The sequence below is a fragment of the Physeter macrocephalus genome, unplaced genomic scaffold (assembly GCF_002837175.3).
Source record: "Physeter macrocephalus isolate SW-GA unplaced genomic scaffold, ASM283717v5 random_12, whole genome shotgun sequence".
Classification (NCBI taxonomy): Eukaryota; Metazoa; Chordata; class Mammalia; order Artiodactyla; family Physeteridae; genus Physeter; species Physeter macrocephalus.
In genome coordinates, this window is record NW_021145297.1 from 99,053 (window position 1) to 114,219 (window position 15,167).

The window sequence follows — 15,167 nt, forward strand, 5'->3', positions numbered from 1 at the left end:
GAATGGATAAAGAAGATGTGGCACATATATACCATGGGATATTACTCGGCCATAAAAAGAAACGAAATTGAGTTATTTGTAGTGAGGTGGATGGACCTAGAGTCTGTCATACAGAGTGAAGTCAGAGAAAGACACATACCGTATTCTAACGCATGTATATGGAATCTAAGAAAAAAAAGATGTAGACCTAGAGAATGGACTTGAGGACACGGGGTGGGAGGGGGAAGCTGGGCTTAAGTGAGAGTAGTATCGACATGTATACACTACCGAGTGTAAAAGTTAGCTAGTGGGAAGCAGCCGCATGGCACAGGGAGATCAGCTCGGTGCTTTGTGACCACCTAGAGGGGTGGGATAGGGAGGGTGGGAGGGAGACGCACGAGGGAGGGGATATGGGGACATATGTATGCATATGGCTGATTCACTTTGTTGTACAACAGAAACTAACGCAGTATTGTGAAGCAATTAAACTCCAATAAAGATCTATTTAAAAAAAAAAACAACTCCACATTTCATCAGATAGCTGTACAGATACACACACACATACATGCACAAAGGTAGACCTGTGCACAGGTATGCTCAGACACACTGACATGTACACATACTCCCAAAGATACTGGCCAAAGACACAGCGGTACACACATATGTATGCATATACAGATTCAGGAGTATAAGGTACAAAGCTACACAGATACACACACTCAAAGATGGACACAGACATACAGGCATATCCATAAATAGAGATGTATAAAACGTACACGCAACACATAAATACATGCTGACTCACACGCAGATTTATGCCTATTTACAAATATAGATTCACATATACACAGGTATCCAAAGACTGACTCTTGTACATACCAAGATACATATACACACGTGTATGTGTGCACCCCCAGAAATACTTGTACATTCTCCCTGTGCCCCGTGTAGAACTACACCCCCAAGAAGTCTCTCTTTCTATCCCTCTCTCTCTCTCTCTCTCTCTCACAACCCAGGGCTCTCTGTCCTCTGAATACCCAGTTTCCAGTCTGAGTTTCTCGCTTCATCAAGCCCAGATCCTTCCTGGAGCCCAGCCTGGAACAAAGTTAAGAGCAGCAACAGTGTTCTCTCTCAACGTCCCCAGGATCTGAGAAAATGGGAGAAGCAGAGGAGACCTGGGGCTGTAGAACCAGCATTGGAGCCACACAGCTACAGATGCCCAGACTTTGGCCCCAAGGCCCTGGGATGAGGGGCTTTCCTGGTGGCGCAGTGGTTAAGAACCCGCCGGGCCAATGCAGATGACACGGGTTCGAGCCGTGGCCTGGTAAGATCCCACATGCCGCAGAGCAACTAAGCTCGCGCACCACAACTACTGAGCCTGCGTTCTAGAGCTCGTGTGCCACAACTACTGAAGCCCGCGCGTCTAGAGTCTGAGAAGCCCGCGCACCGCAACGAAGACCCAACTCAGCCAAAAATAAAAATTAAAATATAATAATTTTTTTTTAAAAAAGGCCCTGGGATGAGAGGCAGCTCCCTCCTGAGAATGCGGCCCCTCTAGCGAGGGGAGGTAGGCTGGGGACCGGGGAGGGGACGAAGGATTCGGGGCGCAGTGAGGAGGACAGCCACCCTCCTGGGAATGGGGTGGGGAACCATCTCAGAAGAAGTTGGGGCCTCTGCACTCACACACAGGTGGCTGGGAGAGTGGAAAATAGGGGCCATTATCATAAGTGAAAAAGACACAGGTCTAGAGAAGCCGGCTGTCCCGAGAGACTACTTTCTCTTCCCCACTACGTGGTTACCCCAGGTGGGACCTCAGTGGTCCATCCAATTCTTGAATCGGCCACACAGCCTCCATTTTGGAAAGCCGCCACTCCCACCCTGCCCCGCACACCTTACTGAATCCAAACAGAGCAACAGGGTCAGTTCCCCACCCCCTCACCAAAGGAGTTCTTCCTCCCAGAACCTGGGGGAGGTGGGGCGCGCGGGGTGGAACCCTCGGAGCCGGAACGAGGAGGACCGCCGCCTGGTACGCGCTCCGCCCCCAGGGGGCGCTGCAGACACACCCCGCCCCCCCATCCGGCGCCCCGCCCCCCCGCCCCCGCCCCCATCCGGCGCCCTACTCCAACATCTTTTACTTTCCTCAAAGTCCCACCCCACTCCCCACGAAACCGGAGTGAATGCTTCCAGGATTTTCCAACCCAGAGTCCAACTCCTCTGAAGTGCTCAATGAAGAAACAAGAGTCAGGAGATGCTGTGGGAAGTCTGGCTTTATGATCCGGAGAGGCTGGGGACAAGTGCCAAGGGTAGGACAGAGGCCACCAGGAGAGCGCGAAGGGGGGATCTCCGTGCCTCTGGCTTAGAAGGAGCAGACGAAGGGCAGACGTCTTCTGCATCCAGCTCGTCGCCAGTGACCCCCTAGCGGTAGAGCGCACGGTGATGTCAGCTGCCCACCTGAGGGGGGCCTGTGTTCCCTCCTTCCCTCCTCAGGCCCCTCCTATGTCATCCTTGCCTGCCGCAGTCATGATCCGATGGCCACAGGTTCCCCACACATCCGGTCTAGCCATTGACCTCTTCTCTTGCAGAGGCAATGTGCTAAGTGCTTTATATGGACTATCGTTTAATCCTCACAATGACTCTCCAAGAGGTCGGTGCTCTCATCCCTCCCGTTTCACAGATGAGGAAACTGAGGCTTAGTGGGAGTGATAGCGTGCCTGTGTCTCAGCTGGCAAGTGGCACAGCTGGGGTGTGAATCTCGGCCACCTTACTCCAACCCATATGGTCCAGCCACTGTAATAAGTTCCCTCACATCTGGCAGCCACGCTGTTCAACGCTGGCAAATTATGTCAGCCATCCTTAATTGCCGCATCTTCACCTCATCCCTCATCCACACCTTACATTCACATCTGCCTCCCATCTGTCCCATACTCACTCTTTGTCGCCGTCATGTCAGAGGAAGGGAAGGAGTCCCCAGGCCCTGAGCCTAGCTTTGCCTGGGAGCATGGAGAGTCCCCATCTAGCCCCTGTACCGGGAGCCTCATCACCTGGTTTTGCTCTGAGGAATTCCTACATCTCAGCCCTCCTCACAGACAGGGACATGGGTTCTCCAGTTGGAGGGAGGGTGTGGGTTTGGGGAGGTGTGTTCAGGCAGCTCAAAGGGACATGTGTGGGAGTCCACCTTGCCACCCCTTCCCCTTGTCCTGGTGCCCGGGCCCCCTCACCTCTGGTGCACAGGGCCACACAGCGGCCTCTCCCATTCCCAGGTTGCCCTGAGGCCCAGTATCCAAAATTCCAGCTACTGCCGTCAGTCCAGCGAAATTTCTTGCGCAGGAGCTAGAGAAGAGAGAGGCCGGGTCAGAGGGCGGAGGTCCCATCCCTGAGGGTTCGCAGGCAATGACAATGGAAGAGCAAACATCACTTCCGGCTATCACACAGAGTAGGCTTCTCAAACTTCGCTGTGCACACAGATCTCCTGGGGATCTAGTGAAAAATGCAGATTCTGATTCAGGAGGTCTGGGGCGGGGCCCAAGATCGTGCGTGTCTAATGAGCTACCGGGTGACGTTGATACTGCTGCTCCGTGGACCACACTTGAGTAGCAAATATAATGGCACTTATTTGTCCACAATCCCAAGGCCACTCCGAGAGAAGGACCGCACTTTAGAGATGAGGAAACTGAAATTTGGAGGCAGTCATTCAGCTAGTAAGGGACCAAAGTAGATCTAGAATCTATCTATCTCCTGACGCCAGGAGTGTGCTGGTAAATGTTTAACAACCAGCTTTGGGGGAAGGTGAGAGGCTAGAGGGAAGAAAGAAAGCTGATTTGTAATAATTGTCCATTTCCTTGGTGTAAATACATCCACCATGGCAGATTTCAAGCTACAAGCATGAGGCCACTGAACATGGAGTTAGGAAGAGAAGCACTCAGTCATCAGTTCTCCTAAGCCGGTATGAGCCAGCTTCAGCTGCCGGGATGAGGCTTGATGCCAGCAGGTGGTCCCTTGAGGCAATCAGAAAGACCTTCGTGTACCTGGGAGTTGGCCCCTCGCTTACCCAGCCGTTGTTGTAGCCTCCGATCCAGACCTGTGCATCGTTGATCCTACTGACCCCGCACTGGATGCGATAGTTGAAATTGTAGCTGTGGATGGAGACGAGGTTGCCTCGGAAGCACCTCCTGCATGTATACTGCAGAGAGAAGAGGTGGGCTAGAAAATGCACTGTTTTCTCTCAAGTCCCTGAGTCTCCAGGAGAGACTGCCTCATCCCTTTCCAAGTCAGAAATCAGGGATCTATTGCCCCCCTGAATCCCATCTCTTGTTCCTTTATTTGGTGTCAGGAACTTCTTGCAGAAAAGAATAATAATACTCAGAATAACTACAGCCACCATTTATTGAGAGTTTACAATGACCCAGGGACTATCCATGTATTATCTAAATCCTCACCACAACTCTAAGAGGTGGTGCCATACACCTCCTTTTTACAAAGGAGGATACAGGAGCCCTGAAAGGTGAAGTGACTTGCCCAAATAAAATGGCTGGTGACAAGCAAAGCCAGGAGTTAGCACAGGCATATCTTATACCAAAGCTTTTTATCGAAACCAGTGGTTCTCAAAGTGCGGTCTCCCGACCAACAATATCACCACCTGTGAATTTGTTATAAATGCAAACTCTTAAGCCCCAGAATTGCTAAATCAGAAATTGAGGAGATGGGGCCCAGAAATCTGTGTTTTAACGAGACTTCTAGGAGACTCTGATGCATACTCGGCTTGGAGAACCATGAGTCCACATGATAGGGAACAGGAGGTTGGCTCCACTCTTGTCTCCTCCACCTGGTCCCCATAGTAGCCTCCCTGCCATTTACCTGAGCTGCCCAAAACTTCCTCGGGCTCCGCACCAACAGGAAGTGGCAGGTCTTGCACCCAGGACTGCCTGGAAGCTGAATCGTGTCCTCTTCCTTAGGGCACTGCAAATCCTTGTGTAGGGCAGCTGGGTCTGACTCCATGGCCCCCTCATCCTCCAACGCATCTTGACAGCTGGAAGCCACAGCGCCCTCTTCCTCTGACTCAGGCACTCCATAATTCAGGGCCAGCTCTCCCTCCTGTTCCCCCGAAGCTTCCAGATCCTGGCTCAGGTCAGCCTGTGTCTCTCTGCTGCCCAGATGGGAGGCATCATTCTCTGGAAAGAAGAGGTAACCTGCCATCAGGCCGGGCTCTCTCTCCTTCCAGGACCACGGACAGCTCTGATGCCCCCCCCCGCCCCCTTGGCCTTCCTAGGGATGCCATCTGGAACCAAGACTGGAAGGATCCCTTGGGGGTTGGGCAAAGCCAGAATTCTTGCACCACACGCCCAACTGCATGAGAACCTGGCCGCCACCACATGTGCGGTATTTTGGGAGTGGCAGGAAGCACCCGTGAGAAGCCCTCATCTTCACAGGTGGGTGTTCTTCCTTGCAAAGGAGCCCTGACGGAAAGTTCAGGTCACAGTTCTGAGTCCAGGAGAAATCTAACTAGAGGTGGGCTGGGTCAGCTGAAGAGGGAAGGCTGTGGCCCTGGCCCACAAGAGCAAAACCAGATGCAGGAAAGAAGAGAAAAGAGAAAAATGGATGAGGAGGGAAGGGGAGGACTCACCTGGATAAAGAGCAGAAACTGTCCCCAGCAGGAGAAGAGGCAGGAGCAGGGAGCATTTCATATCCCCTCAGTCTTGGGACAGGGACACAGCTTCACCTTCCCTCCTTGGGGACTTCTCACGTGTCTGCACGGCCCCTGGCACACAGTGGAGATGCAGTGTTCGCTTAACTGGTGGATTAAAGGGCAAACTAGAGAGCTTCCTTCTCCCCCAGTGAACAGACCCTGAGCTGGAGAATCAAGAAAAGAACAGGGTAGGGCTTCCCTGGTGGCGCAGTGGTTGAGAGTCCGCCTGCCGATGCAGGGGACGCGTGTTCGTGCCCGGGTCCGGGAAGATCCCATGTGCCGCGGAGCGGCTGGGCCCGTGAGCCACGGCGGCCGAGCCTGCGCATCCGGAGCCTGTGCTCCGCAGCGGGAGAGGCCACAACAGTGAGAGGCCTGCGTGCCGCAAAAAAAAAAAAAAAAAGAAAGAAAAGAAAAGAACAGGGAGCTGTCAGCTCAAGTACAAAAGACCCTTTTTCCTGAGAGCTCCATCACTGCTCCCCGGGACAGCACTTAGCTCAGATGGTAGCCGCCATGGGAACAGGTCTGCTGACATTCAGGGCCAATTTCACTCACACTGCGGGGGAAAGGGGAAGGATAGTGGCATGGTCCTAAGGACAGGCCTCCAGGGTGTTTGCCATATAGGGTCCTGCTTCCCCCAGCCCTGGACCTCTCCTTCCCGGCGGCCAAGGGAGCACTTACGTCCTCAGAGTCTGGAGCCTCCACTCTCAGTGCCTCTGGCTGCTGGGTGCCAGAGGCCACCCTTATACTGGGCTTTTGGGGAAGTGGGAAGAAGCCAGGACGATTGCCCCAGGCTTGGGCTGGGGGGCGGGACAGTGGAGCTGATAAGAGGTTGGCTCAGTCTTCCCACCTTTGGGCCCTGCTCTCTGCTGGGACCTCAGGGACCTGCCTCCTGCCATATGCAGGTGCCCAAACGCGCGAGTATGCTCGAGAAAGCCCCAGATGACTACCGTCCAGGCATGATTATCAGCACCCCTAAAGGGTCCCAGTCTGAACAATACTCTTTAGCCCCAGGAGCAGCCTTCCTCTGGTCAATATTCCAGCAAATGAAGTGGAGAATCCCAGGGAGAGGGAGACCCCAGGAGAGGAGGTGGGAGAAGCAGGGGACCCTCAGCCCTTCTGAGCTCCTATCTAGACCAAGTACTTCCTGTGCATTTGCATCCTTGAATCCGCACCTCCCTAACCTCAGTCCCATGAGAATGTATGATTAGCCCTACTGCACAGATGTGACAAATGAGATTCAGAGAGGGAAAGTGACTTGCCAAGGTTCTGCACGAAGTGGGGAAACTGGGATTCTCTCTCTCCTTTTCCCTCTCCATCTCTTTCTTATCTTTCCCATGTGTAAAACGTATGCTCCTTCCTTTATGCTGTGGCTCTAGATCAAGTTTCTCAACCCTTGCACTATTACTCTTTGGAGTCAAATCATTCTTTGTTGAAGGTTGGGGGAGGGGCTGTCCTGTGTCTGGTAGACAGTTTAGCAGCATCTCTGGGTCTCTACCCACTAGATGTCAACCGTGCCTCCCCAGATCATGTCACTCAGAAATTGTCTCCACACATTTTCAAACGTCCTCTGGAAAGAAAAAGTACCCCTGCAGAGGATCACTGATCTAGAACATGCTATCTTGTCCAAGCTTGAGGCATAGCTTTCTGGCGGGGAGGCAGCAGCTGGAATGGAAACCTTCATGCAGCGTCACTCAGATGCTCTGTGGGCCAGCCTCCCCGCACCACCCCGACTCCCCATCTCCCACCAGCCCTCTGTCACGACCAAGGTCGGGTCTCAGGGGAAGGCACTTGCCTCAGCTGCAAAATTTAAGGGGACGCTAAAGAACTCAGTAGTCAAGATAAATAAATATTTAATGCCATCTTCCTTAAAAATCAGAATCGATGTAAAGCCACCATGATGAACAAAACATCAAAATATTAGTCAATCACGTTCCAGCCGCATACACTGCCATCCAAGGAGAGGCCAGCAAGTGCTGAGCCTTGATTTTGCCAGACATCACTGCCGAGGGCTTGCGGCCCTGTCGGGGTGGGTGGCTCCGTTCTGTCATATCCTAGCTGGGCAGTGCATGTTTGTTCCTTGGATTCCAGCCCAGCCCTCCAGTGCTCAGGGCGTCAGGGACAGGCCACCCAGAGGGTGAAAAGGCCTGGATCCCTTCCACTCCTCTGCTCTCTCAGGGGACCCACAAATGGAGAAGTATCTGAGAGGTCACTTCTGGGCCCGAATGCAGAGTAACGGTCTCGGCCGTTATCTCCCTGGCCCAACGGACGCAACCTTCGGTTTACCTACCTGACTTGGGGGTTGATTGGCTAATTCCAGGGCCCAAAAAACCTGGTCTCCAGAGTTCAAGCAGGAGACTTCCCTAGCTGGGGGGGCGTGGAAAGCTAGCCCCCCTCCCCATTATTCTCCCCAGTCCTGGGGCCCAGGCCAGGGGCCTCAGAGAGCTTAAATAAGTTACCCAAAATTACACAGCAAGTCAGAGGCAGGCCTAAACCAAGACCTTTCAGCTCCTTAGTCACCCCACGCCTGCCTTTCCTCTACTTCCTCTCTCTGGCCTGCCCCTCCCCGGGGCTGACCTTGGCCAAAGACATCCCAGGGGCTTCAGGGCCCTGCTCAGTCACCACGGTGATGTCTGATGTAAAACTGGAAAGAAAACTTTTTTTTTTTTTTTTTTTTTTTTTGGCCGCGCCGTGCAGCATGCAGGATTTTAGTTCCCCGATCGGAGATTGAACCCACGCCCCTGGCAGCGGAAGCGCGGAGTCTTAACCACTGGGCCGCCAGGCAAGTCCGGAAATGACATTTTTGAAGGTCCGCCATATTCCAAACACCATGCTTCATTAAGACTTTCACATCCATTACCCTACCTGCTTAATCTTTACAATCATCCTGCCAATTGGACACCGACTTCCCTGTCCGCAGACCTACCGCACAAGCTCAGAGAGGTGAAACAACTTGCCCAAGCTCACACAACTAGTTAGAAGTGGCATGTCTGACCCTCGTCTGTTTGACTCCTACAGGCTTGCTTTCTTTGATTCACCCAAATGTGTTACTCCCAGACTAGCCAGTGGTGCCCACCTTTTCAGCATCCATGAAACCCCAACTCTCTGGCTTACTGTTTGCATCTATATTCATAGGGGTTTCAAACTCTGCCGCTCGTCTCAAATTTCCATCCAGCCCCACATTATGCAGAGGGCAGCATAGTGTGATGTCTTGATAGAATGGAATCACCATTCCAGAGTCAGCCCCTCTGGGTCTCAGTTTTCCCATCCATAAACTGAGGCTAATGACAGGACCTACCTCACATGAGATCAGCTCCTGTAAAGCCCTCAGAACAGCGCCTGGCATGTGGCGTTGGCGGTAGCCCTTGTCAGGAAACTGAGACTGCACTGTGACCCTAATCAGCGAGTAAGCACCTAGAGCTGCTTGAGCTCCTGCTCTGTGTACTGCGTGATGACGTAAGGAACGCTGGGGATACCACTGTAAAGACACGAGCTGAGTTTCCCAGAGCTTAATTAGCATCATTCTGGACAGGAAAAATACCACACAAGCCCTTATCTGGGGACATAGGACCAGTCCTCTTATTTCATTTAAAGCTTTTCTTGAGGATGCATCTCTAACATGCATCCTGTAACGTGCACTGTAGCGCGGACTGCTTGAGGCCTGGTCACGGAGGGAATGCACCCACGTCACCCAGGCCAGGTCAAGATACAGCATGTTACCGGGAGCCCAAACGCCTCCTTCATGCCCCCTTCTTGACATTAATCCCCCAAAGGAGACCTTTGTGGACTGGAAGTCACACTTCTGTCACAAACCACCGCCAACAGGAGAGGTTTGTGAGGAATAAAACAAGGTCCCACCTTAGCACAAAGTCTCTTGATACAGACCCTGGTACCTATTTAGTGCTTAATACATGAGGGGTTTTAAGAAAGAGGGGATGTGTGTATACGTATGGCCGGTTCACTTCGCTGTACAGCAGAAACTCACACACCGTTGTAAAGCAGCTCTACTCCAATAAAGATCAATAAACAATTAAATGAGGGATTTTGTTACTCTTTATTAGTAGTACTGGAATAAAGAGAAACAATGCCTCCCCACACCAGAATTCAAAGTGCATGAGGGCGAGGAGGGGAAGTTCGGTTCCCAGTGCATCCTCCAGGGCACCCAGCACAGGGCTGAACTCGTAAGAGTGTGCCAGAATTCCACCGTCACTGAAACCAAGACAACAGCAGTTACAAAGGACCTCAGTGTGATTTCTATCTTTTTCAACTTCCTGTGCGACCTTGAGTAAGTAGCCTCTTCTATCTGGGCCACCAGATAGAATGGAATCCCTGGGGCCATCTGTACTTCTAAGAATTTGAGGAGTCCTGGAGGAAAAGGGCTTCGGAGCATTGATGCCTCACTTTCTGCTCACCTCCCCATTAGAGGGAGGGTTCAGAATGCCTTCCTTCCTCACCTCTGATTGGGAGTCCCTCATCTCCAGCTGGGTTGGAGTCCAATGCCCCAAGATGAACCCAAGGGTAGAAGAGTCTCTCGTGCCTCCCCTCTGGGCTCTGTCCCCATACGATCATGTCCTGGAAGCAGCCAGCACTTCCAGACATGAAATCCTAATGGTTGAAAGAACATGCTCTGGAGATACTTGCATCACAGCACGGGTCACATTTAGATGTTCAGCCTTGGGTAACAAAACAGGTCATAACTTCTCTGAGCCTGGTTCTGCACAATGGGATAATAATTACTGATCAAACAAGGTCATCTTTGTAAGATGCCTGCCGCAGCAGGGGGTACTTTGTGGGTGCACAATAAGCGGTAACAATTAGTAGATGCTGTTGTGCTTGTATTACAAACATCCGTACGTTCCCGAATGGCAGGGAGCTGTGTCTTGTCATATTCCCAAACCTCGCATAGAGTTGGACATGTAGCAGTTTGTCTTATTTTGAGATTCCCCGGAAACAGACCCTGAGGCAAGGGTTTGAGTGCAAGTAGTTTATATAGGAGGTGAGGAGAGCTCATATGGGGAAGAGAAGACAGCCAATAAAATGTGTGTTATAAAGCCAGCTACCTCAGTGGATAACTGGAAGTTAATCCCACTGGGAAACCCTGGGAAGCAGTGCCTGATACCTGCCCCAGAATTATTCCACTTGAGGGGGCAAAGGACTGGGGTACTCATACACCCACCCCTGTTCCCAGGGACATGTTAATACCCTGGCACATTAAGGCAACCACAGTTTGTGGGAGAGGAAGAAAAGGCCCTCAGACGTGGAGATGCAAATACAGTACAGTGAGAGTTCACCTTGAAAGTCTGGAGAGAGATGCGTGGCGTCCTGGCAGCACCTGCAAGGCACGAGCCCAGTAATTGGGTGTCCTATGAAAAGAGCCACCTGAGCCCATTCCTCTGTCTCCAAGACGGCCACACAGACCCCACCCCATGCTCCATCCTCCTTGAGAGTGCTAACTTCTGTCCCTTTTTATGAAAGACAGTAGGGTGGGGAGGTGTGGTCCTTGTACGGCAGAAAGCTCGTGGGTGGGGCTAAGCAGAGTAGATCAGTGATTGGAAGAAAAGGAAATCAGTTTCAGGAAAACAATTTTATTGCTGGGGGCTGGAGGGGAGGGGATGGGAGGCGGCTGTCCAGGAAGATCCAGCTCGGTAGGAACAGATGAACGGGAGACCCACGCCACAGGGAGCTCGACGCCAGTGGCCTCCTGTGAAGACGCAACAGGAAGGGGTCTCGGCCTCTTGTTCTCCCTGACTCAGCCCCGGTAGGGCCTTCCCCTCTCCCTACCCCACACCTCAGTGCAGGTGAATCTAAAGAGCCAGGAGGCCTCTCCTTTGCAGGGTCTGGCTCTTCCTGGGGCCGCCTCCCTGCCAGGCCTTGCCATTATTCACGCCCACCCCCGCCACCTCACTTCGGGTGCACACATCTACCGGCACTGCCCCAGAGCTGGCCAGCAGCCCCGTGTGCAAAATTCCAGGGAGTGCCGTCAAGCCAGCAAAAGCGTGTGCAGCGACCCTAGGGGAGGCAAGAGGGAAAGGGGGGCGCTGGGACCCGGGCAAAGGGAAAGCAGGTAGGCAGAGCTGGGACTGTCCCTGCCTGACCCGCCTGCTGCCCGCCAGGCATTGGCCCTTAAAGGACTGCTGGACCACAGTGGACACAGTCCTGGTCAACTGAAATGTAGATCCACGGTGATTGTCACCATCACATTCTACGCATTCCAGTGACACCCCCATCCTTCTGGCTCTAACAAGAGGTAAGGCAGGAGTTCCAACCCCATCCTACAGACGAGGAACAAGGCCCACGGTCTTGCCCAGGTCCTATAGACAGTCAGAGACTGAGCAGAGCTCACACCTAAACATCCCGATTCTAAATGCTTGGCTGTTCCCGATGCCTAGGCAGCCCCCTTGTTGTCTCACCCAGGTGTCCATCTATCCCCAGTTCTTCAGGGGATGGCAGAGGAGAAGCACAGACAAATCTGCAGCAGGTTGAACGTGGGCTGGGGTCAAGGGGTGCTCCCCAATGAGAGCTGGGACCCCTCTTACCCAGCTGGTGACCTGGCCTCCGATCCAGACTTGGCCCTGGTTGATCTGTCTGACTAAGCACTGGATCTGGTAATTAAGGCTGAAGTTGTGGATGGAGATGAGTCTGCCCCGGTAGCACCTCTGGCAAGTTAACTGCAGGGCAGAATGAAAGAGGAAGAATGGAGTGCCCGTCCCACAGGAATTCACATCACCTTAGTCCTGGGTGTCTAAGTCTCCCAAACTCACCCTCCACCCCCCAGCCCCACAGACATTTGAAGGCTGGAGATTAAGATGCAACTTCTATTTCCGCATGACCCTCACCCCTTACCCCCAACACCTCTGCGGGTCTCAGCCTCTGCTAACACCCCCAGGGTCCTCAGTGCGGAAAATGACCGGCGACACACAGGCTGGAGATCCCTGCCCCCCATCCCCACCCGGGGCCTCAGCCTCAGCCACTGGCCACTCACCTGAGCATGAATAAAATTCAGGGGCTCCTCACCAGGAGGAAGCGGCAGGTCTTGCATCCAGGGATGCCCTCCAGTTTTACTGTGTCCTCATCCTTAGGACACTGAAGGTCCCTGTCTACCTCATCCAAGGCTGAGATGGGCTCAACAGCCCCCTTCTTCCCTGGGGGCATCTTCACTCCCAGAGCCCCTGTCTTCCTCTTCCTCTAGCAGCATCTGCTCCTCCACAGGGACCTCCTTTGCCTCACTTTCTGACACCTCCCCAACCTGAGGCAGGGTGTCATCTCCCAAGGGGCTCTCAATGTTGGACCTTTCAGTTCCTGGCAAGAAGAAAGGCCAAGTGCCCCTCCACATCTTCCCCTGTTCCTCCCCAGAACCACGGACAGCTCCCTCCTGGCCCCAGGCATTTGCAAGCTGAACCCCGGAAAGAGAGGAACCTGGAACGGAGCCCACCCCACCCCAGGAGAAGCCAACCTCCCACATGAGGTCCTGGTGGTTAAGGGCATGAACTTAGAGTCAGGCAGTTGTGGGTTTTGTTCTGGTTCCACCATCTACTAGCTTTAGTTCTTCGTTTGTGATATGGGTATACCACACCACATACCTCATGGGGATGCTATGAGGGTTAAAGGAGATAATGCACAGAAAACGCTTAGCACAGTACACTAGGTGAGCTCAAAGTAAAAGAAGTGATCATTTGATCATCGTTTGCATCTTGCAGAAAGGACAACATTGAGAACGTCACAGTAGAACCAAGACTGCAGACATGCAGATGCCCCTGAGGAATCCCTTCAACTCCAGCTCTAGAGTCCCCGCTCCTTTCTGTGCAGAGATCCTGAAATAGGGGATGGCCAGAGAGGAAGGGGGCTATGTGACTCTGACCCTATAAACTATAGAAAGGAGTCAAGTAGAGAAAGAAAGCCTGAAGGCCAAGGAGACTTACTCAGATGAAAAGCTGAAACTGTCCCAAGTAGAAGAGCCAGAAGTAGGGGGAGTTTCATTTTGGCTTTATCCTGCAATGGAGAACAGAGTTGGACACACACACACACACACACACACACACACACACACACACACACATACACAAGAGCCACACCATTAGGGGACCTTGAGAGGGAGGTGGAGAAAGAGAAAGCATGAGTAGAAGTCAAGATGGGATGGAAAAGCTAGGGCTGTGCCCAGCCCCTGATGCTCTAGGACACTGAGACCTCTTTCTGAATAGAGTGAAGCAGACCATGACGGGCAGCCAGGGCTGACTTTCCTGTGGGCTTGGATGGGAAGAAGGGAGTATTACCTTTCTTTGTTTGTACTTAATGGTCTCCTCAGAGGCTACGAAAAAAGAGAGGATCAAGACAATATGATTGTTGGCCTTCTTAGGAACTCGCAGCCCTAGGAAATCATGTCTCCTCTTCAAAGCTCAGAAAGCCACACACACCCTCGCATCCCCCATGCTCTGCCTTCCCCAGCCAAGGAGAGCTTTCACAGACCTCAAAAGAAATGGGATAGGCTGACGCTGAGAAGTCCTGACCCTGCTGACACCTGAGAGCCACACACAGTCCCAGCCAGCCCTCTAGAACCTCTCAGCCTGAGCCAGGCGCCTCCCAGGACATTGAACATTTACTTAGGACCAGCTCCATTGCAACAGGGAAGGCACTCACTAGCCCAGAGATCTTCCTGGGTCCTGAGGCACACCCCAAACTCCATCCTCCTTCACTCCATCTCACAATGATGTTTTATATAGGAGCTTTGTAGGAAGTTCTCCAGAGGCCGGAGGGTTTGCCTCACAGCCTGAGGGAGATGGGAGGGCTGATAAGAACCATTTCTTCACATCTCTGGGGAGCCCATTCATTCTCTCCTGACACCCCTTTCAGGAACCTGGGGGCCATTCTGGGCTTGCTCTGGGCCAGTGGTTCTTATCCTGGGCTGCACTTCTGAATCTCCTAGGGAGTTTTCCAAAATACACAGCTCTCCTGCTTTACTGATGGCGACGTGACTGCCACAGATATTTTGGAAACACACCTGTCAGTATCTATTAAAATTAAAAGTGTACAGATCAGGACTTCCCTGGCGGTCCGGTAGTTAATACCCCGTGCTTCCACTGCAGGGGGCGGGTGTTCGATCCCTGGTTGGGGAGCTAAGAACCCACATGCCTCAGGGGGCAGCCCCCCCCCCGCCAAAAGTGCATAGATCATTTGATCCATTTGAGCTTTTGGACATTATCCTTTGGAAATAAAAGTACCTATAAATAAAAACACTTTTACAAAGTTGGGTATTGCTTTACCATTTACAGACATCAAAACAACCCATATCCATCAGTGGAGCATTGAATAAAATGTGGCTCAGCTATTCTACAGAATATAATGTGACTCATCTGTTTGTTTGTTCGTTTGCCTTTTTGGCCATGCTGCGCAGCTTGCGAGATCTTAGTTCCCCGACCAGGGATCGAACCCAGGCCTCAGCAGTGGAAGCACGGAGTCCTAACCGCTGGACCTCCAGGGAATTCCCCAGAATATAATGTGACTCTTTAAAGAA

At 52.5% G+C, this 15,167-nt stretch overlaps 2 protein-coding genes across 2 annotated transcripts; both read right to left on the reverse strand.

The window, feature by feature from the left end:
* Nucleotides 1-2,335: 2,335 nt before the first annotated feature.
* On the reverse strand, nt 2,336-5,688 carry LOC102995760 (proteoglycan 3). The gene is made up of 5 exons (XM_007115873.2): nt 5,600-5,688; nt 4,834-5,147; nt 4,028-4,159; nt 3,198-3,309; nt 2,336-2,394 (listed from the first exon to the last, which is right to left on the reverse strand). Exons 1-5 carry the CDS (start codon nt 5,658-5,660, stop codon nt 2,336-2,338), a joined length of 678 nt encoding a protein of 225 aa, XP_007115935.1. The 5' UTR covers nt 5,661-5,688.
* Nucleotides 5,689-9,073: 3,385 nt separating this feature from the next.
* Nucleotides 9,074-13,859, reverse strand: LOC102973861 (bone marrow proteoglycan). Its single transcript, XM_007131198.3, is given in 7 exon segments — nt 9,074-9,137; nt 9,758-9,868; nt 11,565-11,668; nt 12,196-12,327; nt 12,674-12,799; nt 12,801-12,958; nt 13,579-13,859. Coding segments are annotated over 7 exon segments (753 nt in total). The 5' UTR covers nt 13,637-13,859.
* Nucleotides 13,860-15,167: the final 1,308 nt, after the last annotated feature.

Bases quoted from the DNA above. Each gene is read 5' to 3' on its own strand.
- LOC102995760 (XM_007115873.2), bottom strand. From the start codon at position 5,660: ATGAAATGCTCCCTGCTCCTGCCTCTTCTCCTGCTGGGGACAGTTTCT. The intron at 5,148-5,599 runs GTGAGTCCTCCC...TCTTCTTTCCAG, and splicing joins AGTTTCTGCTCTTTATCCAG to AGAATGATGCCTCCCATCTG. The intron at 2,395-3,197 runs GTGAGGGGGCCC...CTCTACCGCTAG, and splicing joins TGTGGCCCTGTGCACCAGAG to GGGGTCACTGGCGACGAGCT.